The 17,815-nt window shown below is 25.6% G+C and overlaps 1 protein-coding gene across 1 annotated transcript; it reads left to right on the top strand.

Moving 5' to 3' along the window:
* Positions 1-90: 90 nt before the first annotated feature.
* Positions 91-15,226, top strand: LOC145837579 (tRNA pseudouridine synthase Pus10-like). The gene is made up of 7 exons (XM_082945125.1): positions 91-498; positions 1,659-1,831; positions 2,890-3,066; positions 3,122-3,200; positions 10,869-11,090; positions 12,226-12,453; positions 14,783-15,226. Exons 1-7 carry the CDS (start codon positions 91-93, stop codon positions 14,966-14,968), a joined length of 1,473 nt encoding a protein of 490 aa, XP_082801251.1. The 3' UTR covers positions 14,969-15,226.
* Positions 15,227-17,815: the final 2,589 nt, after the last annotated feature.

Here is a 17,815-nt window from a genome sequence, read left to right as displayed (position 1 = left end):
TTCTAAAATAGATTTCTTGAGCTATAAATTTTTAAATATAGCAAACTAATGTTTTTCATTAAATTTAAGGCACATTTTTTGTAAGAAAATATGAATTTTTCATCTTTACAACAAATTGTTCATGAGGTTTGTCCGCGATGTATTTGCCGCTTTACCACTGCTAAGATAGATGTTATTAAATCTAGCGAAGAAAATATAAGATTACACTTAACTGAACGTGAAGTTATAACAAAGCAAGTGTGGGAAGACTGCACAGTAGAAAAGGACAATGATAACTGGTGTACAGTTTGTTTTGGTATGTTCCAAGACTTGTTTATTAAAAACACAGTTGAAAAGGTTAAAAATGAAATCATTGCTAGCAAAAGACAATTTAATTCTTATCAGCTCTTCTATACTATTCCAGTTCAAATGAAAGTTTTTGAAACTTTATTTTTACAAAAGGCTGAAGGAGTTTTGAAGGATGTTTCAACTACATATGACACCAAGTTTATTTTAAAAGTAAGGAGCCTCAGTGTATATGTATGCTTGATAAATGTAAAATAATTTGTAATGTTTTTATTAAATATAATAATATATTATTTCGTTCTTTAGTTTTCTTTTTTTTACATCTCTCACTCTGCTTATTTTGTCCTGTTATAATTGAGTACAAAGGTACTAAATTTAGTTAGGATTGCCATGCAGGGTTCGCACAAGGTCAGGAAAAGTCAAGAAATCAGGAAAAGTCAGGAAAAACTAAAAAAAATGACAAAAGTCAGGAAAAGTCTGATTTTGTTAGTTTGAATTTACAAAATTCCTTATTTTTCAAGGCCTTCAAATGGTAAAAATAATTAAAAGTCCTTTAAATTCAGAAAAAAAAATTCAAAAATTTTCCTAGAAATTTACATAATTATTTAACTTCCAATGCAATCTGGTATAAATTAATAAAATATTTTTTATAAAACTGAAAATTTTTACTATTAATATATTGTTCAAGCAGTTTTTGTAAGCTCTTTAGTATTGATGATCTGTAGCAAGGACACTACCATAGTGAAACTGTGATATATACACAAAAGTTTATCTAGCATAATTTTAGAATCAAAGTGTTTTTTGTCTAAGTAAATAATTGAGTTCTTTATAATTAAGCAGTTAGTTTAGTATTTTATGTAACAAGTTGATGTGTATACTTTACCTCTTTATTATTTTTTCAAAGTTGTTTAAATTAGTAAAATAAGTTATAAGATAGGTATATGCAATGATTAAGTTAACTTATTTGTATTTTTTGTAGAATAACTTTAGTTTTTTAAATAAACAAGAGTAGATTTATTTGCTACAAATTTTAACTAAATAATAAGAGGAAATATTTTATACAACAGATATATAGTTTAATGATAAAAGGGCTGTTATATTATTTATATTAAATTATAAAGTTTTTATTGTTGTACACTTAAATTTTTGGCTTTTGAAAATCTTAACTTTTAAAGTTTGTAAATTAAAAAGCAAAGTTTAATAAGTAAAATTTATAACTCACTTTTTGTTTTTAAATTAGTTTACCTTTTAAGCTAGTAACTACTTAATGAACTAATTATAATGTTTTTCATAAACTTACTTATAAATTATAATGAATAAAATTATAGATAAACATTACATAAATATAGTAGCATAACAACACTTTATTTTAGTTAGTGTATGACCCACTTCTTAACACTATTATTGGTAATGAGCGAAAAAACGAAAGTAGCGGACTTCAAATATCTTTATTTTACAAACACAAAGATTCGGAAGAATTACTCTACCCTGAAATATTGAAGAAGTATCGCAAACAAAAAAAAGTCAAAAATGGCCCTTGGTGGAAGTTGGTTTTGCATTACAAGTTGTCGTTATATAGCTTTATTATATCAGATAAAAATAGTATCTTGACATGCTTAGGTTAAATTGTTAGAATGGTACACAGTAATAACTATTGGATGAAATTTTCATTACAATTTTACTCTTAAATTTTTTTTTACACCTTTTGTATGTACTATAATTTTCAAAATTTGCAGCCCTATTATATATTTGGTTTCTCTAAAGATCTAAAGACTTTTTTTTTAAATTGTGCGAAACATTTTTGTAGACTTTTATAGATTAAAATAAAGTTATTTAATAACTCAACAGGTTTAACAATAAAAAACTTGAAATTTTTTTCACAATTTTTTGATGTTTAGAAAAATTTTTATGGTCAGTAAATTTGTTTGGAGTTGTGTACGTAAGATGATGATAAAAAATAATCATCAAAAAATTAAAGCAAAGCTGTAATTACGGGTGTTAAATGTTTTGTTTTTCTGAGTTTGTCAGTTTAATTATGCATTGAGAAGTTAATTTTTATAGGTGTTTTCATTGGTTCTTAAACATACTTGATTGTATGTTTATAGTAAATAATGTTTAAATGCAGGTAAGACATTAATAAATAACATCAAAATTGCAAATTTTTTCTCACTGTCACAAAACTAATTTAGTTTTTGAAGAGTTAGGCTAGCTATTAGTGAAAGGGAGTTCGGATTAAAGATACGCAATTATGTTTAAAAAAATGTTGTACTATTTTGTTTATCATTTTTCACGTTGTAAATTTTATTCGCTTATAAAATTGAAGCTTTAGTGTTGGATTTAAATAAACGATTGTTAAAACAAAAAAAGTTTCCACATTGCTAGCTTCTAATTTGTTTATTGAACTTGGATAGATAGTATCATTAATATATTGTAAAAACAGTAAAATGTATATACATACATTCTTTAAAATCGTAGGTTTTAGATTTATATATTAATCTAAATAACTCTCGTTTTTAGTCTTTTTTTTATATTATAGTAAAGATTTTTTAACTAAAATACATTTAAATCTTTTTCAGTTTACTAAATCTCCTCATAAATTTATAGGAATAAGAAAAAGACATTTCAAGTAAACAACTTAGACTTGCCAAGTATTGCAGAAGTTAATTCGTTTATAGAAGATCACAAAAAAGAAGAATTAATTGAAAAATGTAAGAGCGTAATCATTAGCAGCTGTGAAATTGAAGTTGGACTGAAACACACCTCTTTGTATGTTGGTGGAAGGTAAGTAACCAGTTTTTTTCTTATGAAAAAATATTAAAAAGTAACATGCAATCAGGTACAACAAGTACTCGAGGGAATTGTCTCAAACACCTTGGGTTATCGATGGGAAACGAGTTAGAGAACATTCAGTTGAGGTTTGATTTTTGTTGTAAGAATTTAGTGTTATGATATTGATATGTTTGATTAATAATTTTTTGTCATTATTGTTATCCTTTAATATGTTTCATATAATACTACTTAGCAATCAAAAGCCCTATCTATATATGCATTATATATGTTTTTCCAACTTAGCTATATAGTAGACAATATTTTTTGAATAATAAAATAAAAACTTGATAAAGGATATAAAATGGTTGCTATTTGTCAGGAGTGGTTTTAAAGCTTGTTTTTTTTTTGGGAAAGTTATAAGTCAAAATAATAAAAAATAATAACTCAAAAGGACCTTAGAGTTTTAATACTTGTTTTTGTGATATTGAAACGTTTTTTTTTTCTACATTTACTTCTCATTGAGTATGTTTTAAATACTACATCCTAAAGTTCAACACTTAAATACTGCTGTGAACTCCCATTAGCGATCCGTCCAAGCAAATTAGGTTAACTATAATATTTTTTAGTGTTTTTGTTTTAAAGTTGTATAAGTATGTAAAAGTTAAACTACTATATAAATTTTGTTTTCGGTATATAAAAACTATACAGTACTATAGACAAACAAAAAAGTATGCTTGTAAACATATTGAATTAATCTTGGATTATACACACTCATTGTGTTTATATTTGAGTTTTTATCTTGTTTCAAAAATAATTTTTACTCTCTCTAAGAATTTATAAAAGGTCAAAAACTTCGATTGATCAATCTAGTTTCAAATCTAGTTTAAAGTTATTATAAAGAAGGTAAAATTTATCGCTTAGCAGCTTTAGTCAATTTATCTGATAAGTATTTAGGTTTGTAATCAGATTAGTACAGGGGTCGGCAAACTGCGGCCCGCGGGCCAAATGCGGCCCACGAAGGGTAAATCTGTGACCAGCGAGCACGTTATTTTTTTGAATAGAATGCGGCCCGCGAAAGAAAATTTTGCGGCCCGCGAGCATGTAAATGTGGCCCGCTGAGCAATAATATATTTCAAGTCACATTTGTTTGATAAATTTAGTCTTAAGTTCCTGTATAACATTTTAAAACAATTAAAAGACTTTAATGATTTAGCTTAAAATTGTGAAAAAGACAGGTTAGCATTTTACCAGGTTTTTTTTTCTTAATTTCATAATAACTTTCTTCTTATAACAGCAAATTATTTTCTGAAAAAGTAGTATAAAAAGTGTTTTGAATTAGTAAGAAAGTTGTATAATACCTATTTGGTATTAAATTCATTTAACTGTTTTCCGTTTTGTACAAAAGTAATGCATAGTAATTAACTAAAATGTCATTTCTTTACAGTTTAGTTTTATTTACACGTTTTTTATACCTAAGCTTCTATTACAGATGTTTTATTTCTAAATTTTATGTTTTAGTTTATACAAAAAAAAATTTAAGTAACTTAATAATAATAATCATAATAATAATAAGATTAATAATGATAATGAAAATAATAATAATAATAATAATAGTAATAATAAAAATAATTAAAAAAAAAAGATTAATTTGTTTTGGTTTTGTCACCTTTGATTTTTTAGAAGTTTTCTTTGCATTTTCAATTAATTTCTATGCACACCAATGAACAAAGATACTCATATTTTAAAAACTTTTTATTTAATACTTAACGAAATAAAATTTAGTTTATGCATGATTTTCTAACACTATTGTTTCTACATGTAATATCTAAGTGTGTACAGACACATTTAAAACAGTATATATGACATAAATTAAAAAAGTTTTTGTTAGGTAAACTTTTTAATTTTTCAACCATGTTTTTTTGCAAAGTAAGTTAATTTTTACGCGTTGCAACTAATATAAACAGTTGCTGTTTTTTGGAACTACCTATTTGATACAAACTAGATTAAGAAATGGTAATTTATTAAGTTTGTACATTTTTAATCAAATAGTTCAAATTCGATCAATAAACAAATAAAAATTGCCACACACTCAGACTATGACTATTTTAAGACTGGAAATCTCAGGCCAATTTAGTCATTTTTCAGTTTTTGGCTTGAATTGTTTTTTTTGTATTCTAAAATATCAGGCTAGTTTTGGTCACTCTGATTGACTTTTTTGCTTTAAAGAGTGATAAATTAAATTTATGATGTATGTTTTGTTTATAAACAGTGTTGGTTGGAATTAAAATATACTTTAAATTTTAAGTCTTTCAGCTGATATAATTTAAATTATTATTTATACTTACTGTATATATATAAGTGTGAACAATTAGTGTTGATAAAAAATCACGGAAAAGCTTGGAATTTGACAATTTACACTTAAAAAATCTGAAAAAGCCATGAATTTAAGACTTATTGAAAAAACCTGTAATTTTAAACAATTTTTCACATGTAAAGTAATGATATTTCGATTTGACACAAAAAATATACCATTTAAATATTTTTTATTAAAAAACACATTTAAAGTATCTTAACAGTATCTTTTAAATTATACTGTCTAAGACAGATTTTTTTACCTTTAACTTAATTATATACTAAAAATAGAAGTAAAAAGTTGTACTTTTAAAAACTTTATATTGGTGCATTGTACCTTTGCTTTTAAAATTTCTTTACCTATTGTTGTGCTTTGTGTTGGAACTAAACCTAGAAATTCTTCTAAAACGTCAAAATTAGTAAAAACACCTGTATTAAAAACTCTAAAATTAGCAATATCTGTTGTATCAGTTCTCGCATCTTAACAGATTGATTAAAGTCGTAATTTAGTTTATGCGGCTTTATAATCTTCAGATATACCTAAACACGACTTCTTGTTGATATTGAAGAAATAAACAAAAATATTATAATAACGCAAAAACAAATTACTTAAATAAGTTTTCAACTCTAAACGATAATTTTTTTTAGTAATTAATTTTGCTACTTTATAACTTGCCTAAACAGTTTTTTTCTGATCAGTCTGTAGTTACTGTAAATAATTATGTGCGTCGTTGAAACTGACTTAAGCGATTTTTTTTTTGTTTCTCGCAATAACTCCAAACTAACGTATTATAGTTCTTATAGCTCTTCTTATAATTCATATTTGCACTTTTTGAATGCAATATTTTTATTGCTTATAAAGAATTGCTATTATGCTCAATAAAAAATAGGTTTTTCTAATTCATTAATTGCTTAATAAATTTTTATACATTTGTTAAAAATGTTAAAAAACTTAATTATCTATTCAAGCTGAAATAAAATATTTTTTTTATTTATTCAATTAATTCACTGTTAATTAACTTCGGTATTTCTTTATTTTGTGAACTTTATTTTAAACAGGGTTGCCAAACAATCAGGCCAGTTTAAAAAAAATTTAACATTCAGATTAGGTTGAAGCTGTTTGAGAAATGTTTATAAAACTCAGGTGTATCTGAAACTTTTATTTCAAACACTTTGAATAAATCTTCGAATTCTCAGAATAGTTTTTATGACTGTAGTGTAGTTTACTAATTGTATTTTTTTTTCTATTTACTTATTGTGCTTTATTACAATAATAATATTTTAGTTATGTATTTAAGCTTGATTAACAGAAAGTTTTTAGCTATTTCAACTTTTAGTAAATTTTTAATATAATTCAGAAATTTTTGCTTTTAAATTGGCAACCGTTTAAAAGACTAATTAACTACTAATAAGGTATTTTATTAAAGCATTCGATCATTAATTATGGTAAAATTTTTGATTTAGCTTATGTACAGTATAAATAGGTATTATTTTTATTTAGTTAACTAATTACTGAATATTCTAAAGAGTGCAAACTATTTAAGACGCAAAAACTGTTTTATAAAGTTAACATTTTTTGATACGAAAAGGTGGTTCATAATATAAAAAATGTATAAAAGTGACCTATAAATATTTTTCAAACTCGGTTTTTATAGAGAGTTAGGTTGTAAGTAAAATAATAATAGTATTTAAACTGTCCAAAATATAGGTTTAATCGTTTGCTAATAAAAGATCCTAGTTAAGTAACTTCACTGGTTAGTTAACAGTTGTCTTTCCCATTAAACAACCCAGTTGAAGTGTGTTGATTCGTTAACACACAGAAACATATGTTGGTACAATAAAGGAAAATTACTGTACAATTTGTTTTTATAAAAGTATTCTATTAAGTTTACCTTTTTAAGTACTTAAGAAAGTACATATTTTATTAAGACTCAGTATATTAAACAATGTAAATTCTATTACAACAGATATTTATGTATTAAATAGGCATTCTATGTGTAGCTAAAAGTCATTTAAAGTAATTAAGTGAATAAAAGTAAAACTATCTCTGGTTTGACCAAAACAGAAGCCCAAAAATTATTCAAATATCAAAAAAATAAAACTGTGGCCCGCGAAGATTTTGAAAACTTTAAATTTGGCCTGCGAGCACCAATTGCCTGCCGACCCCTGGATTAGTATAATGCAGTGGCGTAGCGTGGTATTTTGGTCAGGGGGTGCGTAATTTTTTTCTCAAATAAGTAATCCCCTAAATTAAAACATTTGGGCCGCAATTTTTCGGGGTCAATTTTCTCGGAAATTTAAAAAACTACTAAAAATCTATCTCCTACTTCATTTTTCAAGCAATCTTCTTCAAATTTTAGAAAATGTTCCTTACATTACAAGAAAAAATAAATTTATGAATTTAGATAATTAAAATAAATAAAAATTTAATAAAAAAAATTAAAAAAAATAGTCTTTTTTTTTTCAAAAATAAAATTTTTACTACAAATTTTTAAATTCACAAGTAATGTTTTTTTGTTATTGTATAAAGATTAAACTGTTAAAGTTTGAAGAAGATTCCTTGAAAATGTATTAGAAGGTAAATTTTAAACAAACTAGCCTTTTTTCGCTGTTTTAGTTTTCCCTTCCCATAGGGAACCTATTATGCGGCCCGACTTTGACTGGTCATATCTCAAAAAATAGTTCGAATTTTTTAAAACAACAAAAAGCATCCTAAAGCTTAGAAAAAACTCTATAAAACAAGATCAACTTCCAAAAAACATGGCTTACCCCCCATGTGCCCTTAAACTACAAATAAATAGTCAACTAAGTATAACAATTAATACCTCAAAACATTTTTCTCTGTGCAATTTCTAAATAATGTTCTCTATTTTATATCAGCAAAAAATAATTGTATTAAACTCAAAATAACTCATACTTTTAGTTTGTCGCAGCTTTTAATATACTATTTTAATCTTATATATAAAAATGTTAAACCTTCAGTATTAAAATTAAAAGTTTTAAATTTTTATAATTTTTGTAGAAGAAATCTAAAGCGCTAGTTTTTCTTTTAACTTTTACATTTTTACTTATATCACAATATAAAACTGTAAAAATAAATCTTAACAAATGAAGAAAATTTATAATATAAACAAAATTAAAAATAAAAATTTCATACCACTTGAACTGCAGTCTTGAGTAATAGCAATATCTGATGTTGGTCTGCTATTTTTCAATTCAAGCTTTTGAACTTCAGATAGTTTTACTATCTGACATACTTTTAGACTTGCAACATTCCATACAATATCACTTTGCATATTTTTTTAGATAATATACAAACAATTAATAAAAACAAGTGTTTACTTTTTCTTTAGTATAATAAAACATATTTTACAAAAAAAAAAAAAAAAACAATTAACTTTGAAGATATCAGGATTGCCTTGCCACTCTTTGAGTCAAAATAACTGTCCTGAGGTAGTTTTTTATGTCATGTGTCATCATAAGCATTTTAAATTCTTTTAAAGAATTTTTTTATTGTTTTTAAACTTATAGAAACTAGGCTTTATAACAAAGATTTTAAAACCACTAAATCTACCCTGAGTTAAAAAAACAAACAAATCTATCATTAGTCAGCCTGTACTTAAAAATACTTAAAACATTCTGAGTTATCCTGATTTTTACTGAGACATACTAAAGTTTTCCAAAACTTAATAAAATCCTGAGTTATCCTGAGTGTGTGGAAAGATTTTACTAAATGTTTTTGATACAAAACAAAATGTTTAAAAGATAAAGTTTTTAAGTCAACTTTTTCAATGCTTTTAAAAATTCACAAGAAATATAACTTTTCACTTATCTTAAAATCAGTTTTTCTAAGATCTTTAGGAAATAGCATTTTTTAAATACTACAAACAGTTGGTAGAAAGAAATTTTTTTAAAAACCATTTAAAATTTTATTTAAAACTAAATAAATTTAAATTTAAAATTAATCTATTATGTCTTTTAGACTAAAAATTGATTGTAAAAATTTTGTTTTACAAGTTGCTATAAATTAATTCATTATGTAACTAAAGAAATTTTTAAATAACTTGCTACAAAAATTGTTTAATTTTTAAACTTTATAGCTGATAGAATAACAAAGTTTGATTTGTTTCTTATCTTAATAAAAAAAGAAACTACTTTTAATAAAAATTTTAAGTTTAGATAATTTAAACAATACTTTTTGTATAGTAAGATTAAAACTGTATCACAGTATGAACTGTTTGTTTTTTATTTATTTTAATTTATTATTTATTTTTTTCTGTTTTTTGTTATTTTTCTATCAAATTATGTTGTTAATATTTTTTATTCTTATTATCAATTTATTTTTATTTTATTAGCAGTTGTTTATTGCTATTTTTACTACAATTTGTTTATTCTTGAATCATTATCACTATAAAACAGGTTTAGCTTTATGGTTTGTTAACAAAATGTTAGCATTTGTCCTTGTAAAAAATCTGTCATAAGGTTATACTACTGCGGTGCACTAACTAGTTGCGTGCTGTTTGAGTCTAAATTCTTATGAAGTTAATGAAGTTATAAAATGTTTCCTTATGGAGTTTTTCATCAACATCGGTGCGCATTTGCAATTACGCACCGAATCAGTATACTGGGTAATTTCCCTAAATTGTCACTAATTGGTATTCGAAATTTCGTTTTACTTTTCAAATAATAGAAAAACATAGTTGAAAAAAGGCAAGTTAAGCAGAAAAAATAAACAATATAGGATAAAGGTATTGCATTTTTTTACTTCTTTTTTTTTGGGTGGCACGCATGCACCAGCTTCCCTCTCCACGCTACGCCCCTGGTATAATGTAGATAAATAAGGGAAATACACGCGTTCTACCTTCAAACAGTAAGTGCTGGTATGTTCAAGGTAAAAAATAAGCAAGCTGATACGACTTGCACTTTTTGAATTTCAAAAATTGTTTTTTATTTATGTTTGTTGCACATTAAATAAGTTATGTTTTGTAGTTTTATGCGAACACAGAGTTTGCATGTATTTACAGAATTTTGAACTTGTCTATAAAAGGTCAAGTAAAGTTTAAGTTAAAAATATTAAAAGACTAAAAAAATCTCTATCTGGACAATATTAAAGTGCTCAAACACTAACGTGAGCGAGAATAATAACAATACGTTCAGCTACCAAATGTTTTGTTATAAGTTAATTATATTATAGACTCTTTTGCAACCTAGAATGTATTATATCCATTTTATGGAATAGTTTACCAAAAAATTCAATATACAAAAAAATGTTAGGGTATTTTTTTCGAAAGTTATAAACTAACACTTTTTTTCTTGGTAAGGCTAAATTATTAATTTAAAATACACATTTGACTGAGCTTTAGTAGAATATTTTATGCCTTTTATAAAAAAATGCTTTAGTTATATTCTAAAGTATCTGTATCAGTTGCTTTTTTTTTCTTAACTCTGATTTTACCTAATAGGAATATATAGTTGGACCACTCGACAGTTTTTTTGGTTCTTCTGACCACAAGTTTCAATCATCTGGAAGAGAAGATTGTGATGTAAGAATGCTTGGTAATGGGCGCCCGTTCATAATTGAAGTGGTCGACCCAACAAAAGTTAACTTTAGTGAAGAAGAAATGAAAGTTCTCGAAGGTAAAATCAACAAGCAAACCGATGATGTTAAAGTTACTTGCTTGCAGGTTACTTTATTTCTTGATGAATATAAAAATCTAAGCTATAGAGTTCTTAAAAAAACTAGGTCATTGTATTTGGTTATATTTAAGTTTTATTTTGCTTTAGACAAAATAAGTTGAAAAGTACAAGTTATAAAATTAATTAATGTGATAAGATTATCAATAGAATATATTTTTTTAAAGACAAAAAAATAGCTTATATATACTTAACTAAGTCTGTTCTGATAAAATCATAATTGAAACTACATTAAAAGACCTTTTTGATAATAAAGTTTAGTATTTTATAGCATTGAAAAGCTCGATTTATATACTATAAATTTATTTTTTACAGTATAGACATTTTATTTTACTATTGAGATATAACGTATTTAGGAGAAATTTTCATTGTCAATTTTCTCAAAACTTTGAAAACTTTACTACAAATCTATCATCATTTTATATTCATATGGAAATATCCTTTTTTAGGAAGTGTTATTAGCAGAAAAAGTCTTATTGTAACAACTAAAAATAAATATATAACCACAAGTAAAAAAGTATATTCTTTTTAGAAAAGAAATATTTACTGAAGGTTGGAAAGTCGTATAATAGGGTTGTTAATTGTGTATTTAATATTAGACTAATAAAGTTTGAGAATAATTTCTTAAAAGTTGTAGGAGGAGATAAATTTTTAATAAATATCTTTGTTTCCTAATACCTCAAAAACAAATTTTGATTATAAAACATGATAAAAAGGAACTGCTAATTACGCCATGAATGGAGGCAACCTGTAAAAAAGTACCTTGCCCCCTTTTTCCTTATCTTAGAAATAATTAGAAACATATTAGTCGTGATAGTATTTTTATAGACTTATTTAGCATAAGCGTTGGTAAAGTATACTTTTATTTTGTATACTGTAACTAATTCAAAATTTTAACTATTTTTTACAATAACTTATAAAGTGACAGTGTAATTAAAAACATCGTAATACCTATATTTTATAGTCTAAAATTAATAATAGTAAGAATAAATAGTTGTAAGTGATTTGTGAAGATTACATTTAATGAAATTAATTTATTGTCTTAAAATTTACACTTAATTTTTGTATTTTTTAACTTAACTTTAAATAAAATGTATAAAATTTGAGATGTAACAAATATTAAAGGTGGTTGGAAAACAAAAGTGTGAGCTTTTAAAAGAAGGGGAAGAAAAGAAAACAAAAGATTACATTGCCACTTGCAGGTTCTTAACAAAGAATCATAACATGGGCACAGAAAAACTTCGCGAACTTCACCTACTAAAACCATTTGTGTTAAACCAAAAGACGCCAATAAGAGTTTTGCATAGAAGAACGGCATCTACTCGCCAAAAAACTATTCACAGTATAGAGCTAGTAAGAAATTTTTATTTTAAGTTATTATAAAACTATAAATTTTTGAAATCTTAAGTAGGATCTTAACCAAAAAGTTTTATTCAAAGAAATAATATAGCAATAACTAAAAATAGAGGCGAGCTAAAACTAAGATTAACAACTAGCAATACAAATAAAAAGATAGCTTTACTTGTATATGAATTGTGTTTAAAGTAGGCTAATCTATTACATTTAATATGTCGTAATTGTATTTCTGAAAACTTAAGATTTTACTTACAAAACTTTCTTTTAACAGCTAAAACATCAGACTTATTTTTAAACTTTACTGAATAAATACCCTAAAACGTTACACAATTATAAAGTAGCTGTTAACAAGGTTAAACAAAGCTAAACCTTATGGACCGGATAAACGCCCAATATTATTGTAACTACCATATGTTGGTTCTGATTAAAATAAATTGAAAAAAAGATCGTTGACATGACAAACAGAACCTATTTTTCAGTAAATCTTAGAATTCTCTTTATGTCTAAACCAATACTCCAATGATTAGGAAAATGCCCAATGTTACCAGAGAAAAAGTCTTGTAGTCTACAAGTTAAAATGCTACTGTAAATGTAGTGACATTGGACAAAGTTCCCGTCACCTAAAAACAAGAAAAAAAGAGCATGTTTCAAAATGTATTATTTCGTACATCAGTGACAAAAAAAAGAGCGTAGCAGTCAAAAATACGATGGAAAAAATCCGCTATAGCTGAACATTTGGTAAACAATACTTGTTGTGGGAACAATTTTGATATTTCAAAATTTAGTATTATGTGACAATGTACAAATACTTTAGAATTAATAAGGCTAGAAGCCATTCTTATACATTTAAATAAACCTAATTTATTTTAAAAGAAAGAATTTGATTACACTTTAGCCTTATTTAGTTAAAAGCCATTTTGTGATAGTTTTATTTTCAACTTTACTTATGTTGATTACGCTTGAATTTAGTTAATTGATTAATTAGTATATTTATGTAATATATATTGTTTGTGTTTTATCTTAGTTTATTGTTTCAATTGTATTTTTCCTGATGAAAATTGATGAAATATTTGGGAAAAGAAAAGTTTGAGTTATCTTATTTATTCAGTAAAACTTTATTTGCTCTGAAGAGACACTTTTAAGCGTTGAAAAGCTGTAAGCAAATTGAAAAATAGTTATTTTTATATATTAAATAAAATAGGAAGCTATGTATTTATATATATAATATAAAACCTCAGCACTTGTAAAACTCAAACACCAAAATAGTACATAGTGCAAATCTTTCAATGATAAAAAATGTTAAGAGAAATATAAAATTGATAATTTTTTCACTTAAAATTTTCCACATACAGTAACCTCTCGCATATTTACGCACTCGCGACGTTACGCACTCTCGTTTAGTTACGCATTTAAGAATTCTAAAAAAATCAAAAAGTAAAAGTCTATTAATAGGAGCCTATTGTACTCTATGGCTTTGACCTTTATAGCTCAGGTGTCTTAAGACCCTCCTTTTATACCTTAAATAAATAAAATTTGAAATTCCTCAAATTCTTATGGCATGAAATTTCATCCTACTCAAAAAATCCATTAATATATCTTTATTACAATGCAAGTCAAGTTTATCCTTATGTGGGCAAAGGTCAAATTAAAAAAAGATGTTGTAGTAACAAAACAATTTTTTTTAAATGTTTTTCTTATGTTTTATATATTTGTTTAAAAGAAGAAATTCAATACAGCACCAAATGTATGTTTTTGAAAAAGGTTAAGTGTAAAAAAATGGTTAACTATAAATTGAATTTGCAAGTAGAATAGAATGTAAATGTTAAGTATCAAATAAGTTACATATAAATAAAGATAAAGATAAAACCTACTTAAAAATTAGTAAAAATGTTCTACAAGTATTATTATTTTATATAAGCTTAAATACTTTTTTTAAATAATTGTATAGTTTTATCTTTTGTTTTCATATTTATCGATGAAGTAAACTAAGTGTTAAAAGTGAGAAAGTGCCCAGTCTGCTTTTAACTAGAAGCAATATCAAAATACAGCCATTATAGTAAGTATATTTGGTACCTCTCGTATCTTTACAATCTATCGTATCTTTACGCATTTTTCTGTGGACACAATGTGCGTAAATAAACGAGAGGTTACTGTAACTTAGTTTAAAAAAAAAAGCTATAAAACTCTCAACTGTTACAAAAACATTCAGTGTATTTTTAGTTCAGAGTTCGACTCTTAGTAAATTTATAGTGCACATTAGTTATAATACTTAGTTATATATAAAATACCTAAGCTTTTATAAATTTTAACATTTAATACGAAAAAGGTTGAAGATGTTGCAAATGATGATGATAAGTTTAAAATAAAGTTGAAAACTCAAGCCGGAACTTACGTAAAAGAATTCGTAAATGGAGATCTCAGCAGAACCACTCCAAATCTTGGCACTCTTCTTGAAAATCCAGTGGATATTATTTACTTGGACGTGCATTCCATTGACTTAGTGTGGCCATAGATGATCTATCATTATTTAACTTTGAATTTATAGCGAATTCATATTCTAGTATTAGTTAATTTTTCTTAGATAATGAATTGCTATCAACTTTTTAGATTAAACAGTTTATTTAGTTAATACTTTTATCTAATATTTTAATTGTATTTTTTATGGCAAAAATTTAGAATTTTTAATGATTTAGAATAAATTATTATAGTTACTATATCGATAGTTTCATTTGAATATAAGTTAACATTCCTAGCTAAAGCTAGTTTTTATTTTTTTTGTTGTTAGGCCAAATTGATTTATTACACAAGGGTTTCCCAAAAAGGGCAATACAGCAACTTCGGGGGCGATGTTAGCTATTTGGGGGCGTTAATTAAAAAGAAGGTGAAAATTGTAATTAACTACTAAAGGGGCGAAATCTAATAAACGGAAGTAATATTTATTTTTATGAAAGGGAGTTTAATGAAAATATGAGTTTGGGAAACCCTGGTCTAAGTTTACTTAAATATATTTTAAGCTTTAACAATAGAAAGTTAAAAAAATTGTTATAATGTTATAGTTTCTAATAACTAAAATAAGTAAGTTTAGCTTAAATCGAGTAATAATGAAAGCTAGTATTAACTGAAAATTTGTTTTATGCTGTTCGCAGTAAATAGTGTCAATATTTAGGTTATCTTCAGCAAAGCTGAGATGTTTTCGCCAACATACAATAAGAACTATACTGCATCAATAAGCACTATACGACTATCAACAACAATTCACGCGATATACTGGCCTATTTTCGTCTTCATTAGGGCTCATAAGCAGACATAGTCACTATGAACTGTTGTATCAGTATAACCAAAATGCATTGATGCAACTAAATTGTTGACAATTAAAGTCTAAAATATTGTCAGTTTTAATCAGAAGTTATCGTTTATGATTTTTTGAAAAGCAAATAATTATAACCTATGTTTCGGATATCTTCTATAAAACTAACGCTTTAGTGCTAATTAATGTACTTTATCTTGTTTGATTAGACTAATACGACGGTTCATCGTGACTGTGTTCACATAATAAGGACAAAATCAGTTCAGATCGTTTTTAATGGTCGTGCAGTGCAGTCTAGTGCTTGTTCAGAATTGAAAAAACGTCAGTTACATTGTTTAGGTTTGAAAATTATATCTTGACCACTTCCCAGTTTAAAAATGAAATATAACAATCACGAGGATATAACTATTATAAATTAGAAAACTTCTTAAAATATTTTTTAGTATATATTTTTTATAAAGACAGATTATAAAGATAGATTATAAAGAATAAAAATGTGCATAGCAATTTAAATCTTTAATATCTAAACTTAAAATAGATTAAAAAACTAAGATTTAATCTAAGCAGTAGTTTTTTTATTATTTTACTTGTTGAACTGAACCTTTAAAAGAAGTTTTAATTTCCTTCAGATTCTTGTATACTATTATTTTATGGTTAACTAATAACAGGGTGGCCACAAAACCTGGAACTTTGAAAAATTTAGGCTATAAAAACCTGTAGTTTTAAACAAAAAGCACTAAACAACTTGGATTTTTATACACTTTTACATGTTAAGTAGTGAAATCTGATTATACACAAAAAATATATGATATAGACAAAAAAATTTTGTAGTCATCAAAATTTTTTTTATTAGAAAACACATCTGAAGTAGGTTTAACAATATCTTTTCAATGTTGCTATACTAATTAAAACAGTTTTTTACTTTAAGCCTATTTTAAACAAAAAAAGACAGAAAAACGTGTACTTAAAAAGACCTGTAAGAAATTTCTAAAAACTAGTGGCCACCCTGTAATAACAAAAATTCAGAAACAAAAGTATGTTAAGTTAGTTTTATTACTCGGAATATTTTTTGTTTATGATTAAAATTATCATGAAAAATTCAAATAAAACAACTTAATTTATAATTTTAATTCGTGATTTGTTCAGGAGCGTGTTTTGACTGATTTCCTGGGCGACTCCTGAATAAAAAAAGTAGAAGAAAATTTAAAAGAAGCATAGCTTATTCACTAAAAACGTTATTTACAGATTTGGTTTTGCTTGTTTGCTAAACTTTTAAATAATGAATGTCAAGTTTATTACATAAAAAAGTTAGAACTAAAATGTTTTACATATAGCTTGGGGATCTACTTAATTGAATTTAAAATTTGACTGTGATGTCACAAAATTTTAATGTAAAGTTTCACTTTGAAAAGAGCAACATTTTTACTAAGTTGCTTATAATTTTCATTTTAAAATGCCATTCAATGTAAATAAAAGATTATTATGCATTGTTTAAGTAAAACTAGTAGGTACAATTCTACTTCAAAAATGTCTAATGTAATTATTGAAGATTAATTACACTTAGTTTGTTATATTAAATAATTTTTTGCTGAGCAAACCATATGTTTTTCTACTACATAGCAATTTCTTATTTATTACAGCCATCATAAAACAAATTCGAGATGTTTCGCGCCATTAATAATATATAGTTTACTTCACTACACGACCATTAAAAACAGCATCCGAGACAACCTATGACCGGTTGCGGCTTCATAAGAACCCAAAGCAAGCATAGTCTTGAGAACCGCTGTTGAGATCTAACTAAGCAGGATTAAATACATATGCACTGAAGCGACCGTTCGTGGGTAAAATCCGAAAAATTGACTAAGACAAACCTTTTACAGCCCATCATAATCTGTATTTTCATCTGTAGTTTATCGATGACCAGATGCAAAAGAAGAAAAACAACTTTGAGTCAGAACTAATTAAAAATACAGATGATGACAAGCATTACATTACAATACCATATGTTAAAAAGACATCAGAGAAATTCTCCAAAAACATAAAAGCTAT

This window comes from Thalia democratica, chromosome 1 (genome assembly GCF_965202585.1).
Source record: "Thalia democratica chromosome 1, ktThaDemo2.hap1.1, whole genome shotgun sequence".
Lineage (NCBI taxonomy): Eukaryota > Metazoa > Chordata > Thaliacea > Salpida > Salpidae > Thalia > Thalia democratica.
The sequence above is the reverse complement of the archived record's forward strand: the minus strand, read 5'-3'. Positions and strand labels throughout refer to the sequence as shown.